The sequence below is a fragment of the Neolamprologus brichardi genome, chromosome 7, assembly GCF_056152115.1.
Source record: "Neolamprologus brichardi isolate AB-2024 chromosome 7, ASM5615211v1, whole genome shotgun sequence".
In the NCBI taxonomy this organism is placed as follows: domain Eukaryota; kingdom Metazoa; phylum Chordata; class Actinopteri; order Cichliformes; family Cichlidae; genus Neolamprologus; species Neolamprologus brichardi.
This window is the reverse complement of record NC_142110.1, coordinates 45297010-45317146: the sequence shown is the minus strand read 5'-3', so window position 1 is coordinate 45317146 and position 20137 is coordinate 45297010. Positions and strand designations below refer to the sequence as shown.

The following is a 20137-nucleotide window of genomic DNA, read 5'->3' as shown; positions in this document are numbered from 1 at the left end:
AATCCGTATTACTATGGCGATTACTCAGTGAGAAAACTTCTCATGCGGCAGCTCATGATTTGGTGTTTGAAATGAAGTCTGTGTGTACAAAACTACCTCATGCAACAATACACTCTCCTTGCTTTGCACTTGGTTTGCTTGAAAGCTAAGAATACCAATTCCACATAACACTGAAGCCCGTTAAGCTGTTTTCCCCTTTGTAATAATCGACCTTACACCATCCATCATCATGTCTGTGGTTAAACTCTGTTCTCATCAGACCCTGGACAAACAATTCCAGCTGACCTTTCTCTAAACCCCGTCACCAAAACAATCACAAACATTTGCAGACAGTCTGAAGGCAGGCACGCACAGCACAAACACGCCTTGTCTCAGAAGCAGTAATTGTCAGCGCATGACGCCTCACAAAGGCACAAGCTTGACTAAAATGTCTTTTCTTGCATTCACAAATTATACAAAACATGGATTAGATGCTACTGAATGCTTATTAATGTAGTGATTTAGGTTTTATGTGTTTGTTCAGTGATATTAGATTTGTTCAGACTGCCTTGTCTGACCTTGGCACCTGGCAGCTGACCTCCTATATAACTCGTCGTGTTTCCTTTTTGGCCTCCTGACTCATTGGCAGCAGCCAGACCCACTTTAATTATAGCCGCTACAGCATTCCTCTTTGACAGAATAGGAAGAGATAGAGAGAGAGGCCTCAGGAGGGCAGGTGTGAACAGTGCAGAAGATTATGCAAAAATAGAGAAAGACTCAAGACAGTTGATAATGGTAGCGTCTGTTGTGTGATTTCATCTCACTGGGATGGGCAGGCAAGCCATCCGCGTGACTTCATTATGCCATGCTGAATCTTGAAGTGTCCCTAACACTCTTTTCCTAATGCTAAGACAGAGCAACAGCCATGGGCCAGAAGCTGGAGAGGCTGTCGGAAAAAGACGAAGACTCACTTGATAACTCTGACTGTTCAGAGCAAACCGGAGATACACAGCAGACAGAGGTAGCAGAACAAGACGAGGGCAAACACCAGGATGATGGCAGTTTTGTCACCCCGTGGGGTATTGGTGGGATTAGTGGGATCAGTGGCAGCAGCCTAGCCACTGGGAAAGCATGGGAGCACACAGTCACATCTCCATGGACAGACCCTCAAAGTGGGCAGCCAATCAGGTCTCTAGGTCAGAAGGAGCACCCTCTGAACACTAGGACAGAGTGGGTGGGTGGAGTAAGTAGAAATACAGAGAAGTCAAAAACTGTCCCGAGGGCTAAGGAGACAAGACAAACGTTTGGCAAAAAGCAAGGCTCTGAGAATAAGGCTGTGCCCTGTGCTGGGACTACAGCCATGGAGAAATCAGCCTCATGCAATCCCACTACTGAGGAAGACTTTGTGGTTCTTGAGAAGGATGAGACGTGGACATCACCGGGAGGGGAAAACGATATTGTTTTGAGGCACAGGACAAACACAGAAAAGCCTGAATCACTAAATAAAAGAGGAAGTAAGGAAGACACACCTGATATCTGCAATGTCGATAACTTTGTACATCCTTCCAAGAATTCCCCTCAGGAAAAGGGTAATGAAAAGAAAAGCAGAGGAAGCTCTGACACACTTTTAATGGGAGCTGACACACATGCTAGGACTTCACCCACGGTCTGTTTTAAGAGGGAAATGGGTCAACGTTTGGCTGAAGTGACAGGCAGCAGGTGTCAGCTAAAAGGAGATGGTTGTGTTGGAGCTGGAGCCCAGAGTGAGACAACTGGTAGCGGAATAGCAGAGGGGGAGCAAAACTTGAGAGACCACACCAAGGAGAAAGTTTCTACTGACATCCAGCAGGAGCACCTGTCAACGCTAAACAAATCCAAAAGTCAGGATAAGGAAAGCCACAGTTTGGGGTTTCTTCCACAAAGACAACAAGTGGATCAGTCGTACCAGAACAGGTTTGCTGGGGCTGTGTATAAGAGGGCTAAAGCAGGGGTCACGGGCAGTCTTTCAGCATGCACCAAGAAAGATGACAGCCAAGCTGTTGGCAAAGCAGCCAACTCTATAACACCGCTACTGCAAGACAATCCCCCATTTACAGTGGAAGAATGTGATTTGATCCCTAGTCCCCCTCTGCCAGAGAATGGAGGCTGTGATGGAAAGATACAGGTCGCAAGCCTAAAGAAGGAGAGCGAGCTTGTTTGCTTCTCTGCTGTCATCACCCCTCCACCTTTAACTCATGTGATGCCCAATAGAGACACAATGGTGAAGCAGCTTGACACAAATGCGGTCAGTTCAACAATGGCACCAGACGCCACGTCTAACAAAGGTGAATCGGTGACAAAAGAAAAGCCCAAAATCAAAGGTCCACCGCCACCGGTTCCCAAAAAGCCTAAAAATCCATTTATAAAGCTGAAAACTGCACAGTTAATGTCTACAGATGTGCAAAGACGAGGAAAGGAACACCTGCGTTCAGAGGAGAGGGTCAAGAGGAGGCACACTTTTCATTTTAACAGAGACCTTCCATGCAGCACTCTAGCTAATCAGGACATGTGCTTACTGTGGGATGAAAAGGGCACTTACACTGTGCCAGCTAACATTCGTCGACTCTCTGCTGACCTTAGCCCTTGGGACCATCTTTCACTGAGGCACATGGATGACCGGTATGGAGATATGATTGACTTTGAGTACTGTGTGCGAATGGCAAATCTGTCTCCAGAGGAAGAGACACAAAACTTGGACATGTGGCAGAAAAGAGTATTCCCAGAGAGACGGACCAGAAGTAAATGGTCACCTCCACCCTACGCACAAAAGCCCTCGAATCCATTTGAGACGCTTCCCAAACCGGTGGTCACAGCTGAGAATGAAGGTGAAAGACCAAACCCTGCGTCTTCAGGGAAAAAAGAAATAGACCCAGAGGTCCAAACTGAAAGAGTCCACACACAAGTCAGCGACCATAACCACGTTAACTATGCTTACCATAAAGATATAGGTGATCGCAGCACTGAGAGAGATGCAGAGGATGGCAGTGAGACTGGTTCCTACAAGCCTGTGGCAAAAATTATCAAAGAAGCAAACCAAATGCAGAGACATCAGGCCGGACGGGGACCTGAAGGGTCCAAAGCTCCAGTTCGTGTGTCAGAGCAGAGTCCGAGCATCAAAGTATCCCAAATGAAGAACGCCTTTGATGTCCCAAAGAAATCCAAAGAAAGGCCAGCAGAAGTGCAACAGTCTCCAAAGAAAGGTAAGTTCTTACATATATTCTATCAAACCATTTATGCAAGCAATAATGTTGACTTTCACTTAAAATAGTTATCTCGTGGTATATGAAATCTACTAGAAGTGTCGTTTGATCAATTCAAACATTTATGTTCAAAGTAAGGTCATGGTTGTCTACATCAGCGGTCCCCAACCTTTTTTGCGCCACGGACCGGTTTATGCCCGACAATATTTTCACGGACCAGCCTTTAAGGTGTCGCGGATAAATACAACAAAATAAAACTAGTACCGGTACCGAAAAAAAGAAGATTTATTCATAACACACTTGAAAAGACCCAGGAAAACCGAGTTAACGATCAAAATGATAACAAAATAACGCTGAAAACCAATAAAAACCCTGAAAACCATACATTTCACACCTGAGCCTCAACTCTCGCGGCCTGGTGCCAAACGACTCACGGACCGGTACCGGTGCGAGGCCCGGGGGTTGGGGACCGCTGGTCTACATAACGATGGGCTGATTAAGACTGATGTGCTTGAGTGCCAGTTATTTGGAGGGAAAGTGTTTCCATAATATATTTTCATTTGATAACCCAGAGAAGAATTCGCTGCAGTTTCCTGCAGCTCTAAGAAGTGTCCTTTTGGCCTCTTTAAGTAGTTTGTTTTGGTTTTAAGTCTGACCTTTAAAGTCATCACTCTTGTGGACAGGAGTAAACAGTTGACAGATTGAGTTAGCAGGAGGCTGATGAGTAGTGGAGCTAGATATTTCTTTGAAGAGGTAAAAGCAATAACCAAAAACAGCTCCATATCAGTGTTAATGACACTGTCGTGAATAGCAAAGCCAGTTAACTGTGGGCTAACAAAGCAGTGCTGTTCTGCTTTTGCCAATATGTTTGTATTTACAGCAAGCCTTTTACTCATGCTGAGTGAAACAGAAGTCTACAATAAATGGCCTGCATTTGTATAGCGCTTTTCTAGTCCCTAAGGACCCCAAAGCGCTTCACACTACATTCAGTCATTCACCCATTCACACACACATTCACACACTGGTAAGGTCTAGGTAATGAACAGCAGTCACAAACCGCATACTCTAGTTAACCCTGAGGTGTTAATGTGAATATTAAAATAATAGACCACCTTATAATCCCAGTGGCAGTCTTGGAAACTGTCCATGATTTTCCCCACCTTCTGTTGACACATACTGGGATAGGCTCCAAAGCCCTTGTCCTTATGTAACAAGCGAGAAAAGAAATTGGAAATGCATCATTAGAAATTAATGAGAAGTCAGTGTTGACCTTTATGAAGACATGATGATGGGAATGAAAGGCCTGAAATAGGCCTGTTACTTTCTTATCTATCCCAAAGGTCAATAACAACTTAAAAAAATTTGAATCAGACATGTAATTACTAGACTGCATAAAAATAACTGAACCCTTTATTTTAGGCATCAACTAGCAATAAGGGAAACTGTTTCTATCACAAACATCTACAGATGAGGACAAGTCAAACACACATCTCCTCAGCAAATCCAGCCCATTCTTCTTTGGCAAATCACTCAAGCTCATCCAGATTTGATCGTCTTGTGGCATGAACCTCGCTCTTTAGTTCATGCCACAGATTTTTCTCATTTGTGCAATGCATCAGTAATGTGGAGGTAGTTTTTCACGTGAAGCGGCGTATGTTTTGGGTCGTTGCCGTGTTGGAAGACAAAGCGACAACTCAGATCCAGTTTTGCTGCTGACTGCTTGAGTTTTTCTTTCACAATCTTCACACATACTTTTTCTTCATGAGTGCTCCCACCTTAATGAGCTGTCCAGTTCCAGACACACTGATCCACTATAGGGACGGTGTTCTTTGGGTTGTATGCTTCTCCCTTCTCTGTGGCCAAAATTTGGTCTCATCTCACCAAAGAACACATTTACATTATTCATAATCTTTCTCCAGGTTGTCCTTGGCATACTTAACTCTGGTTTGAAGGAGTCTCTTCTGCAGAAGTGGAATTTTTCTTGCTCTGCAACCTCACGGTCCCTACCTGAACAGGGTTCTAGTGATTGTCTTCTTTGAGACTACAATTTTCAACCTTGCTAACTTGCATTCACTGATGTCCTGGCAGTTGTTCTGGGGTCTTTATTCGTGTCTTTTTCTAATTTTCTTTCCGGAGTCTTTGACATCTTGTGCTTCCCACCTTAGCTCCCATTCCAGCTTGGCAACACTGAGATAATTTTGTATATCCATCTCCTGCTTTGAGAGAATCTATTTTTTTTTCTCAAGCCCAAACTGATTTCTTTTGTTTTTGGCACAATGTTTTCTCAAGTGACAGGTCAAACCCTTGCCGATGTTTTTATACTGTGTGTAAACTGGAAGATAACCCTCAGTTTTAACTTGATTTTACAACCTATAACATTAAAGCACATCATTGCATACCAGTGGTTTGTGCTGTGGCTCAATAAAAAGGTCCGTTTTTGTTTAGAAAATTTTGACAAAAACTTTCAATCTCATGGGGGAGGGGATGATACTTTTGTCCTCATCTGTACTTAGTTGCTTTAAATATGTTCAGTGAAAATATAGTCACTGAATTCAACAAAGGCAGCATTTAATGGCTGATTCCCCTTGTTAGACTGGGTGCGAGAGGTCGGCGGATCAATCCAAATATCGATAGTATCCATACCAACACTGGTATGGGATGGATACTAACGCGATAGGATGAAACCAATACACCTTAAACATCCACTGTGAAAAATGTCCGAACCTTTTGTGCCGACTGTCACGTCTATTTTATTTATGGCCTATAGTACCTATAGCATAACAGAAACAACGAAGGTTGTCCGAAAGTGCTAGAAAGGCATATTTACATTCCTGGTCGCCAAAAAAAAAATCAAAAATCCCCTTTCAAACTACATAAAAAATTGAAAGGCATTGTGGAAAGTAAAAAATCACAGTGATTTAATGATTATTAAACATAAGGTGTCCGTATAGGTTTAAAGTATTGGTATCGGTATTACTGGCCCTGTATTTACTTGATAGTGGATCAATGCCAAAAGTACAGAACAGTACTAATGAGCGCTCGTGCTTTCTTTTTCATGTTTTTGGACAGGACAGGCTGGTAGGTGGGAGGAATGGGACGGAGGGGGAGGGACCCTCACACAAAAGATGCTCCTGCTTTTCCACATTTCTTTTGCGCTAAACGAATATTTTCAGAATGTCTCCTTAAACAGAAACACGAGGATACAGTGAAGACACCCAGTTTTCCAGCAAACCCCATCCCATTTATTCAGAAGCAAAGAAAAAAATCCGACTTTTCATTTGCGCATGTGCCGTAGCCAGTCGTCAGCGTATTCTATTGAATTCAATAACGAGATGTGAATAGACGAATACTAGACTTCCGCAGGTGAGGACCGAGCTGGAGATGCTCTGTTTGCCATCTGGCATCCTGAAATAGCACTAGATTTTTTTTTTTAAACTGCCTCTAGCTACCCATCTGCAGTGAAGAAAGGGGAATAAGAGCATTGCGGCTGGGCTTCTTTTTTTTTTCTTTTTTTTTGGTGGTGAAGTCAAGGGATACTAGCAACGTCCTGCAGGATAAGGGCCCGCCTAAACTACCACATTCATGTGTTGTGATTGATTTGCCCCCCCTCCCCTTCCCCGTGCGTACGAAAAATCTTGCATAGATTTAGGAGGTAAGAAAGAGTGACATTGTGCATTTTGCGTGTTATATATCAGTGGTTTGTGCAGCATCTGTGTAGCTCGTTGGATGGTTTTGAGAATGGGAGCAGCCAAAAAAAAGAAAGGGGGGAAAAAAACCTTTGGGTGGAAATATCTGCACTTGCGTCAGCTGGCAGAGCTCCACCGCAGCTAACAGTTAGCAGCTAGCCGTTAGGATGCAAAACGCGCTACCCAGCTAGAGCAGCGGTAGTTCGTCCCCGGGAAACGCTGAGTGAACCACACACAAACCCCGCATGTGTGAGGAAAAACACTCCCCGCCCGTCGCCTCCTACTCGCTGGCGGTGAAACGCTTGCGTGCCCGCCGCTGCTGGTGACCCAGCCCCGGCCCACCGGCACAGCTGCCGAGCTCCCCCCCTCCCCGGCAGTGCGGCGGAACAGTGTCTGCGGTTATCACCTTCCCCTGAACCGTATAAATTTTAGTCTGTTACACCGTATTTGGTTAAAGCTTAGATTAAACTTCGCTTAGTGCTGTGTCTCTTGGATATCTCTGGGGAATGCTCCCCCAAAACCCTATACTGACCAAAACACACATGTCCACCCCCCATCCTCTTTTTCTTCTTCTTTAACGTTATATTAGCCGGTTTTGCTAAAAGCACGTAAAGCTTTTAAATAACGGTAACTATCTACTTTTAAGAGTCTGAAGAGGTCATCTAAAATCACAAGTGAACATTGACTGCTAAATAAGATTATTAATATAACTGATTTAAAGAAGAGAGCGGGGGGCGGAGGGGACATGCGGAGCTTTGTGGTTGTGTCGGCTAACGTTAGCCAGCAACCTTTGTTTAACGCTAGCACAGAGCCTCCAATGAATACGACGTACATGAAATACTCAGCCTTTAATTTTAAAATATATATCCCATGTATGTGGCCATTATTATAAACAAAAGCTGAATTGGATTTAAAGTGGCAGTATCGCACACACCCATTTAATCACAGTAGCCCAGACTGTGAGTATAGCAGCCAGGGAGGCCAGACACCTTGGGGGGCTGCTGACTGAGTCTTTTTAGCATCACACACCAAACTGTCCCCCTTCTGACTCTCGGACCACAAAATGTTAGCACTAGTCTTTACCTGCAGCGTCAAGGCTAAATACTGTGTGCTCTGCTGTCTGTAAGGCCACCATCATGATGCTCAGTGATGTGTGTGCTGAGGTTGGGTTGGGTGGTGGAGGGCAGAGAGCATCATTTTAAATAAGTAGCATCAACTAAAGCCTGCGGGGTTGTGAGGCATCTCATCTTGTCAGGTGAATATGTGGAGTGAAGGTGACTGCTGCTGAATGGAGATCTAATATTGACTGAGGGAACATGCTGTTCCGATGGGCTGTAAACAGCAGAGCTTTGCTGTTCAAGCATTATGCAGCCCTGCAGCAATGTGGTCAGTGTTTGCAGCTTTGGGAATTGCCATGGGAATTTCCAGAGCAAGCATTGTATTTCTATGAAGAGCAATTCACCACTTCCTTTTATTGCACAAAGGTGTGATAATATTTGCAGATAGAAGTGCTTTTAAGGCATTATCAGTGCTCTCCATATGGGCAGTATAAACTGTGGCTGGTGAGGTAGTTATTTACACACTAAATATGAATTAAAAAGCGGCCACATTATTATACGTGACACAGCAAAACTACAGAAGAGTGTCAGTCAATCCTGATCTGTACACATGCGCACAGTCCTGAAGTCTAACCAGCCTGAATAATCAAAGACATCTATTCAGTGTGGGTGTAAAATGGGCTTGGCAGCGTCAATCTTATCTTGACACATTGAGATTGGTGAGACTGGAGCAGCTCATCCTGCTTTAAATGTCTTTAAAATCTGGAAAACTCTTATTTGCAAAGCTGTTTTTTTTTAACTAAACTGCCAAAAAATGATGGTAGTCAAAAATAATGCGTGATTCAGCTTTCCATTTTCAGAATCTGTGGCTCGACGTGTGAAAGCAGGTGGGTTTGGTGTGTTGACAGACCTGTGGATGTCAAGAGGGAAAAAAGAAAGCCTGCAGCTTGTGTAACGCTCAGTCGGTTCAGACTGGCACCTTAATTACTGTCCTGAGACAGGATGTTTCCCACATAATTATACAATAAAGCCTGTCACTAAAACGGAATAAAAGTCCTGAATACCGAGAGTTTAGGAATTGCAATAGAGTGTGCCTAAGACAAGCCAGGGTTAACTTCATGAGATGTCTGCACTTACTACCTGATGACTTGGGCTGAATTCAATAAGAAACAGGGGTAATGTGCTTACACACACATAGAGGTCCAGCGTGCATCAACAACTCAGATCATATCCAGAATCTTGGAGCAACAACAGGCCATCTGTGGTGTGCTCACAGGAACTGATGCAGCACTTTAAAAATATAACATCCGCGATGACGGGGCTGAACTTTCGTTGCTGCATCTGAATCAATAGACCCAAAATACATTTTGTATGTACATGTTTAGGACTTGAAATGAACCGCCTTGTGTTGTTTTTAATATACCCATCTAATGTGTACGTGTCACACTCGGCATGCAAGATGTGTCTTCTTTTATGGTTTAACTTCATAGCATTTGCCAGTAGGTAGAGCCGACTTGTTTCCTCTGCATGCACAGGACCAAATTTAGTCACTGTTAATGAGCATAATGTGAGATGAGAGTCTGTGCTGGCACTAAACCAAAGTTACCCCAAGGTATTTGTTTCTCCGGGATGCTCTTTGTCAGATTTGTGCAGACCAAGAGGCCACTTGGTTTTCACTTGTGTAGCAAACTGTCATCATTTAATTTGAACATTTGCCTGAAAAATGCACAAAACCCTGATATCCTCTCTGCAGATATGATGCGGCGAGTTGTGCGACAGAGCAAGTTCCGTCACGTGTTCGGCCAGGCCGTGAGGAACGACCAGTGCTACGATGACATCCGCGTGTCCAGGGTCACGTGGGATAGCTCCTTCTGTGCCGTCAACCCCAAGTTTGTCGCCATCATCATAGAGGCCAGCGGGGGAGGTGCTTTTCTTGTACTCCCTCTCCAAAAGGTGAGATGCCTTGCTTCCATCGGTGTCAAAGAGTTGTGAGGGCAGATGCATTTAAATGATATAAGAGAGAATAGAAGTGTGCAGTCGTGTGATGTGATCTGTGATGTTCTTTCTTCCGCTGTGGTGGGAAATCATTTTGTTACAAAATGTGCCTCAAATGATGTTCATGTGATATGATAGTGCAGCGTTTTTTCACTTTAAATGCAGCTCACAGTATCCAAGTGGTAATTCATATTCAGAACTGGCCAAACAAGCTAACACCACGGCAACACTGAATAGATAGAAACAGCTACTGAACAACAGTGTAAAAGCTGTTATACTTTACGCACCTCATGAATAAGAATGCATGTAATTGTTACATTTCAGAGTCACCACTAATAACTGCAAGAAAAACAAGATTTTTTGGGGGGGCGGGGGGGGGGGGCGCATCTCAGTGTGGCCACCAATTAGTTGATCTATTGAGAGTGAGAGAATGTTTGCATATAAGCAGCACCTGTCAGGGCGCAACATCAAAGAAATATTAAGTTCTATAACTAGATATGCTCACCGGCCACTTTATTAGCTACTAGTACGAGAATCTTGGACACCTTAAGCAGGGTGGGCTGAGATCTGGTGACTGTGGAGACCATTTGAGATATGTGACATGGTGTGTTATCCTGCTGGGAAGAGCCAAAAGAAGATGGGCACACTCAGGCAGGCTGTGGAGTTTCAATGATGGTCAGTTGGTACTAAGGGGCCCAAAGTCTCCCAAGAAAACGTTTCCTTTACCTTTACGCCCCCACCATGTTGTTTAGAGACTCATCAGAGCAAGAAATGTTTTTCCACTCTGTTGTCCAACTTTGTGGAAGCTGTGTAAATTGGGTTCATTTTGTTTTAGTTTAGTTTTGAGCTGACAGGAGTGACACCTGGTTTGGTCTTCTGCTGGTGTAGCACATCTGCTTCAAGGTTTGATCTGTTATATATTAACAGATTTTTTTTAATTTATTTTTAAACTGCTGACATCACCAAACTATTTTCACCCAAAGAAATTCTGCTCACTGGATAGTTTCCCATTGTCTGCAAACCCAAGAGATAGTTGTACAGGGAAAATCCTAGTAGACCAGCAGTTTCTTAAATACTCAGACCAGCCCACCTGGGAACTCGGCTGAAGCCCATTTGACTTATGGATATGATGTGATTGAGGTGTTTCATAATGACATTGCAAATGTTTTTGGTCTTAATATCAAAGGCAAAAATTGTGGCTTTAAATTTCAGGTCGGAAAAAAAATCTTTTAGAAAATTGTTCCTGGTTCAAAAATTGGACACTGAGAGTGTAAAGCTTACCCAGAGGCACGGGGTGGGGGGGGTGGGGTGTTGCAGCACACTCTGTCATTCAGAAACTGTGGTGAATTAACCATGAACCATCTTCAGTGCGCCCCTGCTGTTAGCCTGAGGCGTCATATCTGTAGTAAAAACCATAGATAATCAATGTTTAAATTCGCACGATTCTAAAGGCATTCAGTCTGTGTCATGTTACAGCTGTATCAGTCAACACATAATCCACACAGAGGACAGCTGCTCTGACATTATTTTAGGCTGCTTGGATGATTAGGTTATAGTCGCTGCTCAGTGTCCTACATCTGGAGTAAAGTGCTTTTACTTTGAGTCATGTGGAAAAGACAGAAATGATACTTGGATATCAGATTTTAAGTAAATACCCAAAAAGCATTAAACTGATCTTCATCTGCAGCAAGTTGTTTTGTAGCTGAATATCAAAGTTCACCACCTCCACTTCGGCCACAAATGAATTCAGTCATTGGAAAACATCGTGAAATGTTAGGTGCTCTTTTTACGGGTTGTAAAGGACTAAATGTGATTAAACAGACTTTTGTGAATAAACATGTGTCTTCTACTAAAATTCAACAGGACTGAATCGCTTCTGTTGGCAATTTTTGCCTATTTTTAACTCCTATCAGCTAGCTAGACTTGACTGCGCTGCCTTAGCTTACACTTTGACCTCTTTCTAATAAGCTTGTGCTGTGTGTTGTAGACTGGCCGTATAGACAAGGCCTACCCGACAGTATGTGGTCACACAGGCCCAGTGTTGGACATCGAGTGGTGTCCTCATAATGACCATGTCATTGCTAGCAGCTCGGAGGACTGCACAGTCATGGTAAGAACAGGACATTTGATTTTTCTTGGGGTTTTTATGTTTTATGCTTTAGTATTTAACAGAGGAGTTTACAGTTTATGTATTGTGAACTATGTGCTGTATAATATAAGAGAAAATAGGATGTTTTTATAAACTAGAATGGAGTTAATGTACCGCTGTAAAGCTTGCACTACTTTCTGTGTAATATTTATTTAAAAAGATCTTTATTCCGCAGATTTTCTCTAACTTTCTTTGTCCGGTGTAGGTCTGGCAGATACCTGAGAATGGACTGGAATCTCCCCTTTCAGAGCCTGTGGTTGTGTTAGAGGGCCATTCTAAAAGGGTTGGCATTGTGTCTTGGCACCCCACCGCACGCAATGTTCTTCTCAGCGCAGGTAACCTTTACCTGAAGCTTTGGAACAATCCATTCCCTCCAAGTGCAGTAATGCTGCCTGCATGGGTAACTCATCCTCTGCACACAGCTGAACTCCAGATCTGACCGATTATCTCGACCCCCTACCGTCGTTGCATTGCTCCATGTGGTGTAAAGTGCTGAAAATAAACTCGGACAAAGAGGCGTGTGCACTCACACTGTGCGTGTCCATTTTAGGGTGTGACAATCAGATCATCATCTGGAATGTGGGCACAGGAGAGGCTATGATAAACCTGGAGGACATGCACCCTGATGTTATCTTTAGTGTCAGCTGGAGCCGCAACGGCAGCCTGCTCTGCACCGCCTGCAAGGACAAGAAGGTCCGCGTCATTGACCCTCGTAAAAAAAAGATCGTGGCGGTAAGTGAAAGCCCTGGGGGATTCGGGGGCCGTAGCGCTTCACTTCAAAGCATTGATCGCCAAACCTGACCAGTGTGTTTCTGTTTTAAGGAGAAGGACAAAGCTCACGAGGGAGCTCGGCCAATGAGAGCAATCTTTTTAGCAGATGGAAACATTTTCACCACTGGATTCAGCCGCATGAGCGAGCGCCAGCTAGCCCTCTGGAAAACTGTATGTCACTGAAGTCATTTAATACTGAACACACTGATACATCACATTACACTGTTATCCTCATGACACTCCTGTCTTTTAAAGTAATGTTAAGGTTAGGGAATTTTGCTTTCTGTCCAATAATACAAGTCAAAATATCAGAGGCATCGTCAGTTTCTCCTGTCCTGATTGGTACAGGAGGAGCATTTATCTGTACTCTGAGGCTATGACACCTCATCTCCAGCTGGGGGCAGTCAAATCAAAGGGGCAGATCTATTAGATCTGTAAAGGTTATCCGACACTATGCTGTCACTACATGGGAGGAATTTTGTGTTTCCAGGATAGCATGGATGAACCAATATGTGTTCAAGAGATGGACACCAGTAATGGAGTCCTGCTGCCCTTCTATGACCCTGACACCAACATAGTTTACCTGTGTGGAAAGGTACATCAACCTCTTATTTACAAATGCTTTTCTTTTTTCTTTTTTTATTTGAATTACCCTTCATCACTCTTTTCACAAACTTAACTTTAAGCTGTGAATGTGTCCTCAGGGTGACAGCAGCATTCGGTACTTTGAGATAACTGATGAGGCACCATTCGTTCACTACCTCAACACCTTTTCCACCAAGGAGCCCCAGAGGGGCATGGGGTACATGCCGAAAAGAGGTCTGGATGTCAACAAATGTGAAATAGCAAGGTACAGTAATAATTTTTCTACTCGATGTCCAAGGTTAACTAAAAATAAACTAAAAACTACGATTCAATGTGAAAACCCATTTTAGTTCATTAAAAGGAATATGAGACATGGTAAAAAAGTAAGCTAAATTAAATTCTTTTTTTGAAATTGGAAAAATGAACTAAAATAAAATAAAAATATAAAGGAAATATCATTAGTTTTATTTTCTGTCAAAAATTTACTACAGCTCGCCTGATGAGTCTTTGATGGACGTGTTTATTGAGACGAGCAAGTCTGAGTCGACTGAGCACTCAAAGGACCTTCTTTCTACATATTCACCCATATGCATAGAAGGGCTTTTTTTTTTTTCTAAGGCTAATGCCGTTTCACCCAACATTTACGCACTTGCACTCCAGTGCGTGTATCAGAGGCAGCTTGGGGTTCCTCGACATGTAGACATGTGATCGAATCGCCGACCTTCTGATTGGTAGGCGACCTGCTCTACCTCCAGAGCCACAGCCTCCCCAAATTACCAGTAATTCTCAAAGTGGAAAGTCCCCAAGGAGATGTGACTCACAGTTGAGGGAATCACAGAATATTTTTTATAAATAATGTAGTTGTGGTATACCATAGAAAATGTGTGTGTGTATGTGGTGGTTATTTATGCCAGCAAAACAAGTGCGTTAAGTTCATAACTCTATTTTTAGCTTAATCCAAACTTCACTCTAAGCCCAAAGCAGCAAAATCTGTGTTTCAGATAATATTTAATTTTATGTGACCAACAATCCACAGATGTTCAGTATCAAAATATTCACACTTTAGACTTCATGTAAAACTCATTTAACATAATGGAAAGTTTTTGTTTTGTTTTTACTGTAAAGCCATAAGGGGGAAAAAAACTTCTATAATAGCGACATCTTTTTATTCAAATGTTTAAATGTCTATTGCTTTGATGTAATATGAATGAATGTCAATGTGGAAGGCTTTTATCAGTTGGAAAAGCTGTAAAATGTATAAAAATGCAGTTAAAAGTCCCAAGCTTATGTCCCCTTTTATATTTTCTAAAGCTGTCCAGTTGTCTGGATTGGAGTCTTTGTCAGGCCAATTTTAGTCGCTGGCCCTGCTTTAGAAACTAGAAGTAGGAATTCTTTTGATATTTTTGCTCCTCTGACAGCTCGTATTCTTGTCTAATCTTAACTTTCTCTGTAGGTTTTACAAATTACACGAGAGAAAATGCGAACCAATCATCATGACAGTCCCACGTAAGGTAAGTCTGTTTATATAGCTTTACCTGCCTGCTGTGCTTCCTTTGCTGCTCTAAAGACCAGGTCCTCTAACTTCTTTTACACCTCAACATTTGTTTTTGGGTTTTTTTCTCCCTGTATCATCTGCACCTGCCCAGTCGGATCTGTTCCAGGACGACCTGTACCCAGACACGGCCGGCCCTGATCCCTCCCTGGAGGCAGAGGAGTGGTTTGCGGGCAAGAACGGTGGGCCCATCCTGATCTCACTGAAAGATGGCTACGTCTCCACAAAGAACCGGGACCTGAAAGTGGTCAAGACGAATGTTCTGGAGAGCAAGCCGGCCACAAAAGCGGAAACCGTCCCGACTGTCCAGAAGCACGCTTCTCCACAATCCTCAGTAGTGAGTGTCGGGACTGAAAAGCCGAATCTGTTGTGTAACTTCGTCTCATTACTGCTCCCTCTTTTAGCTGACTTTTCAATTCTCCGTTCCCAGTAATTATTATGGTTGGAACAATTCACTAAAATTATGGATCAGCACATACTCGGGTGTTGGAGTCACAATTGAGTGTAACAGCAAAGGAAAATGTTAACTGCTGCAGGGTCTCTATTGCCTGAAGTCAAGAAATAAAAATCACTGTTTCCAAAAAGTTCTTTAAATGTTTAAAATGATAAACGATGTTTTTAAATGGCTTCATGGAGCTAACTCGCTCTGTGTTTTTTGACCAGAAAATGGAAGACAAGCTGGAAGAGGTGCTCCGAGAGTTCAAGTCACTCAGGGACCGCGTCATCCTTCAGGACCGTCGAATCGCCAGACTGGAAGAGCAGGTCGCAAAGGTCGCCATGTAAGACGCGGCCCCTTCCCAGGACCGCTCGTCATTTTTAGGGAGAGAACCGACCAGATGGGGTCAGCCACGGCCAAATTCAACAGATTCGGCTTCATCGAGCTTGGCATCGTCCCCGTGACGATTCCAAGCCCACATTCCAAGATGAACTTTTTATCTTTCCTCATCAAAGCCTTCTGTCTCACATTTCGCCCCGACAGCACGGCGGGAAAAGGAAAAACTCTCGCAGCCCGTGTACACATCTGAAGCAAAGACGTTTTTGTTGAAGGAACAGTCTTAATTTTCTTTTATTTTCTTTGTTTTTTTGTTTTTGTTTTTTTCAAATCGTGGTTCTTATGTAACGTTTGTACTCTACAACTGTATGTAGCATCAGTATTTCCATTGTTCATTTTTGTGTTGCCAAATATGGATTGTGTGCCATTTCATGCACTGCTTTTACATTTTGTTTTTTTTCTCCTGTTGTACATTCCAGTCACAGCCTGGTAGAATGATATAGCCAACCTGGATTGGTTTTTTTTAAACAGTATACGCTTCTTCCTCCCATCAGTTTGCTCAATGATAATCCATCAGATTTATGAATGTGAAAGAATCCCTTCTTAAAAAAACATTTTATTCCTGATCTTCTGGGCTTTAAATTTAACTGGGGTTTTAATCGAGGGAGAGGGGTGGGAGGGGTGCATCTCTCTGGTGTAAATGTTGTGCAAATGTAGTGGTGCCTCTCGTCACTGTCAAGGGTCAAAGGTTGCCCTCTCCAGTGTATATTGGTGTTGGGAAGGGACCACTCACCCAGCTCGTGTTTCACTCAAACCCCTCCCCCTGACGAACAGTTCTGTGCACATAATAAAGATTTTACACATGGGAACCCTCCACCTGCCTCCGTTTATTCTGATCTTTTTGGTGCGTCAATCCAAACCCATCATGCTGTCTGAGTCAAGTTCTCACACTGAAAAATTAAGCGTAGCATTTCAGGCTAGTTTTACAGGCCTCATCTGGAGACGCACTGCGCATCAGTCACTGTTGCAAGAACGACATTTGATGACTGCTGTAAGTGTGATACTATTTAGCATTTCTACCACTTTCCTACATCTCAGGTTTACAAGATCAAGGTAATCTCACAAGGTTGCCAGATTCCATTTTGCTTGTGACAGCTGTAGTTATTTCACAACATTTTGCATTCAAATGTGTTGTTATTTGGCTGAAATCATCTTCCTTTGGCTGCTTCCATCTGTTCCCCCTCACTCCAGTCCTCTACATGTCGTCCTTCACCATGTACGTGAATCTTTTCTGTGGTCTTCCTCTCCTCCTACCTGGCGGATCTATAATCTGTGTCGTTTGCAGTCCCTACATTTCAAATCACTCTCGCCTCCACACTCCTGTCTTCCCTCCTCTCTCGCTGCCTCCATGCATACCTTCTTCCTCTCCTCCTTTGTTTTTAGTCAACAGTAGCAAAGCTTCCACTAGCACAGCAGTATCATTGGTGGTCATTGTTATTCTAGGCCTCAGTCGATACTCAATGGAAGTCTAATGGAGGATGCCCTTCCTATTTATCCAGGCTTGGTACCAGCACTAGCACTACAATGGCCTGTGGGCCCCCGTGACCTTGAATAGTGCAGCCTACAGTAAACAAGATCATTTAACCTGTACTCTGAGCTGACCAGCACCTTTATTACAGTTCTCTAATGTGTAAATAGACCAATAATGATAATCCAGGAGGTCCCTTGGCACTGTGATGAGTGCTTTAAAGAAAAGGTCAGGCTATGTTTTTTCTCAATCTAAAGTAACCTGTGAAGTGGTCTGAGGAGGGACTAGATTCCTGCTCCAACTTTGGGCTCTGCTTTCAGAACAGAGGTTCTCAAACTATGAGGGCAGAGCACAGAGCCTCCACAGGGGAGAAGTGGAGGGCTAAGCTGAGCTAAAATGATTTTTTTCAAAGGGAAAATTAACAAGAATTTGGTTTTGCTGTAGTGTTGACTTTAAATACCTTGACCCTTGTAAAAATGGGGAATGTCAGAAAAAATGTTTGAGATCAACTGTTTTAGTATAAAGGGGCAGGGACAGTTATGGGTTAGTTCTGTGCAGAGCCAACACGCAGCTCTGTGGACCATTGTCAACATGTTTACTGTCAGCAGGGGGCAAAAAAAGTGAGGTGGACCAACTGGACTGTGAGCTATTAGTGTTTGTGCTGTTGTTGGTCCATCACTCAGACGACTGAAGTTCAAACTTGCAAAGAGCTCAAGTGAAACTGAGTGTTAAAGATAACTAAATGTGTCCACTGCAGGCCCTGTATGGTCTTTTCTTCGTCTTTTTTTAAATGGTTTTTGTGCCTCTTCTCAGTGGTTAACTCCAGTGGTTCTCCCTTAACTGTTCAGGCCCAATTTTCAACCAATCAGCATTAGCTCTGTGCACAACATCATCCACAAAGAGTCATTGTGAGCTACTTAATGTTGGGGTTTTGCACATCTGCGTATGTTGTATACCTGGAGTCCTTCACTCTGCATGGCCAAATATCTATGCACATGGACACACAAGCTTGAATTGCGACTTTGGAGGTGATCCGCAGTTTCTTTAATGGCCATTTGTGGCTCACTTCAAAAGCGAGTCATTCCTCACATATTTGCACGTAAAACCACTGTCTGTGAGTCACTGAACTGGACCTCTGACTGTGCTGGTGGTGCCTTTACTGGAATTATAGTTGTAATATTATAGCCTGCTGTGTGGTTTAGACTGTGGATGAGTGAAATTCTTGTGGTTAATCAGTCTATTACTTTGAGTTAATTAATTGTTAATTAATTGAGCTTTTGGATGGTGCTTGCTTTATTTAGCATCCACCCTATGTCTAAATATGCGGTGTGATTAAAAAGTTCTGGAAATGAGAATAATTCCCATACAAATCAAAAACCTTAACTGATTTCAATTTGAAGGTCATTTCTCTAGACGGCAACAAACTTGTTTATTTCAAACTGACCCCAGTTTCTCCAACTGTAACTTTGAAGAGTCCAGCATTTCCAGGAACAAGGAGTAAGGTCAAGAGTGTACGCATAATCTTTTAATACAATTAACAGGGTCATGCACTGTGAATTTCAACACTGGCTGTCAGTGCGCCCTGAGTGAGGGGCAGGACATTCAGAAGGAAACAGCCTTAGTCGTTGTGCAGACCAGCCCACCATTGTGCCCAGGAAGTGAGCTTTTTTCATCCACAACAAAACCACCTTAAACCTACTTTCCAAATCTGCCTCTCTGCGGCTTTGGCCACTTCTTGTTAGTAAAGCTGGAGGCTTACCATTATGAAGAGGCACGGGTACAAGAGGCCCATAACGTATGCATAGGGGCAAAAACATCACGGACACTTAAAATGGTCCAGAGGTGACTATGAAGGAGGCATCAGCCAGATAAAAAACTAGGGGTTTTTTTTTTTAGTGTTTTTGGACTGAGTTCCAGGATTTTCTTTTTTCTTTAAACACACCTGGTATGATCACTGTTGGCTCCAGAAAAAAAGTAATAAATAAAATAAAGCACTGGTTAAAAGCATGGTGCTACACTTATACTTCAGACATTGGAGCAGCTGATCAGAAGGCTCCCGTAGTGTGCATGTCGAAGTTTCCTCAGCAATTAGACGTGTTTGTATTAAGTAGAAAAAGCACTACATAAGTATAGTGTATGGCCTTGATTGGATAATTTTGAGTCTGATCTAGAAGATACAGCTGCACAGCTGTATTCTTTAGTCTTAATATTTCTTCCAAAAGTCCAACAAGAAAAAAGTCTGTATGCAGTTACAGTTTTACTCAGTGAATTTTCTCATCTAAAGCAGGTTAACAATATCTGACAGCACTGGCACCTAACTATAAATATCCACTATACAATAATAGAAGACAAACTGTAGATATTAACAGTGAGATTTAGCCAATATTGATGGATTATTTTAAGCCACATGTAATCATCTAACTGCTCAGTGTTTTAGATAAAGAGCTTCATTGCATGATCTGTATAGATCTATGTTGTCAGTTTTTCCATTTGGTAGTTTTGCTTTGTGTGTGTGTGTGTGTGTGTGTGTGTGTGTGTGTGTGTGTGTGTGTGTGTGTGTGTGTGTGTGTGTTTTTGTTTGTTTGTTTGTTTGTTTTGTTCACTTCTTGGCAACGGAACAAAAAAAATCTCATTATTGTGTCACTGTCTTTTAAAGCTTGCGTTTTGCTTTTTTTGTAGCCACATCTCAGTGTGACTCACCAGTACAGGAAGTGACAGTTATCATTTCCACAGAAGATGAGCATTTCAGTTTCCCCAGTGTGCAAATGTCGGTGTCCAAGCTTCTTGTGAGGTGACTGTTACAAGGTGACAGGCTTTCAATTC

General features: G+C 42.9%; 1 protein-coding gene across 3 annotated transcripts; it reads left to right on the top strand.

Moving 5' to 3' along the window:
- Positions 1-904: 904 nt before the first annotated feature.
- On the top strand, positions 905-16654 carry coro1cb (coronin, actin binding protein, 1Cb). Of its 3 annotated transcripts, none has more exons than XM_006788869.3 (11): positions 905-3218; positions 9716-9915; positions 11945-12067; positions 12312-12441; positions 12657-12838; positions 12929-13048; positions 13368-13472; positions 13582-13727; positions 14916-14973; positions 15109-15351; positions 15678-16654. In XM_006788869.3, the coding sequence occupies exons 1-11, from the start codon at positions 905-907 to the stop codon at positions 15795-15797; spliced, it is 3741 nt and encodes a 1246-aa protein (XP_006788932.2). In that variant the 3' UTR covers positions 15798-16654. The 3 variants fall into 3 exon arrangements, with proteins under 3 accessions (XP_006788932.2, XP_087699820.1, XP_006788933.1); XM_087843694.1 differs by lacking the exon at positions 905-3218 and adding an exon at positions 6451-6581; XM_006788870.3 differs by lacking the exon at positions 905-3218 and adding an exon at positions 6451-6870.
- The last annotated feature ends 3483 nt before the right edge of the window (positions 16655-20137 follow it).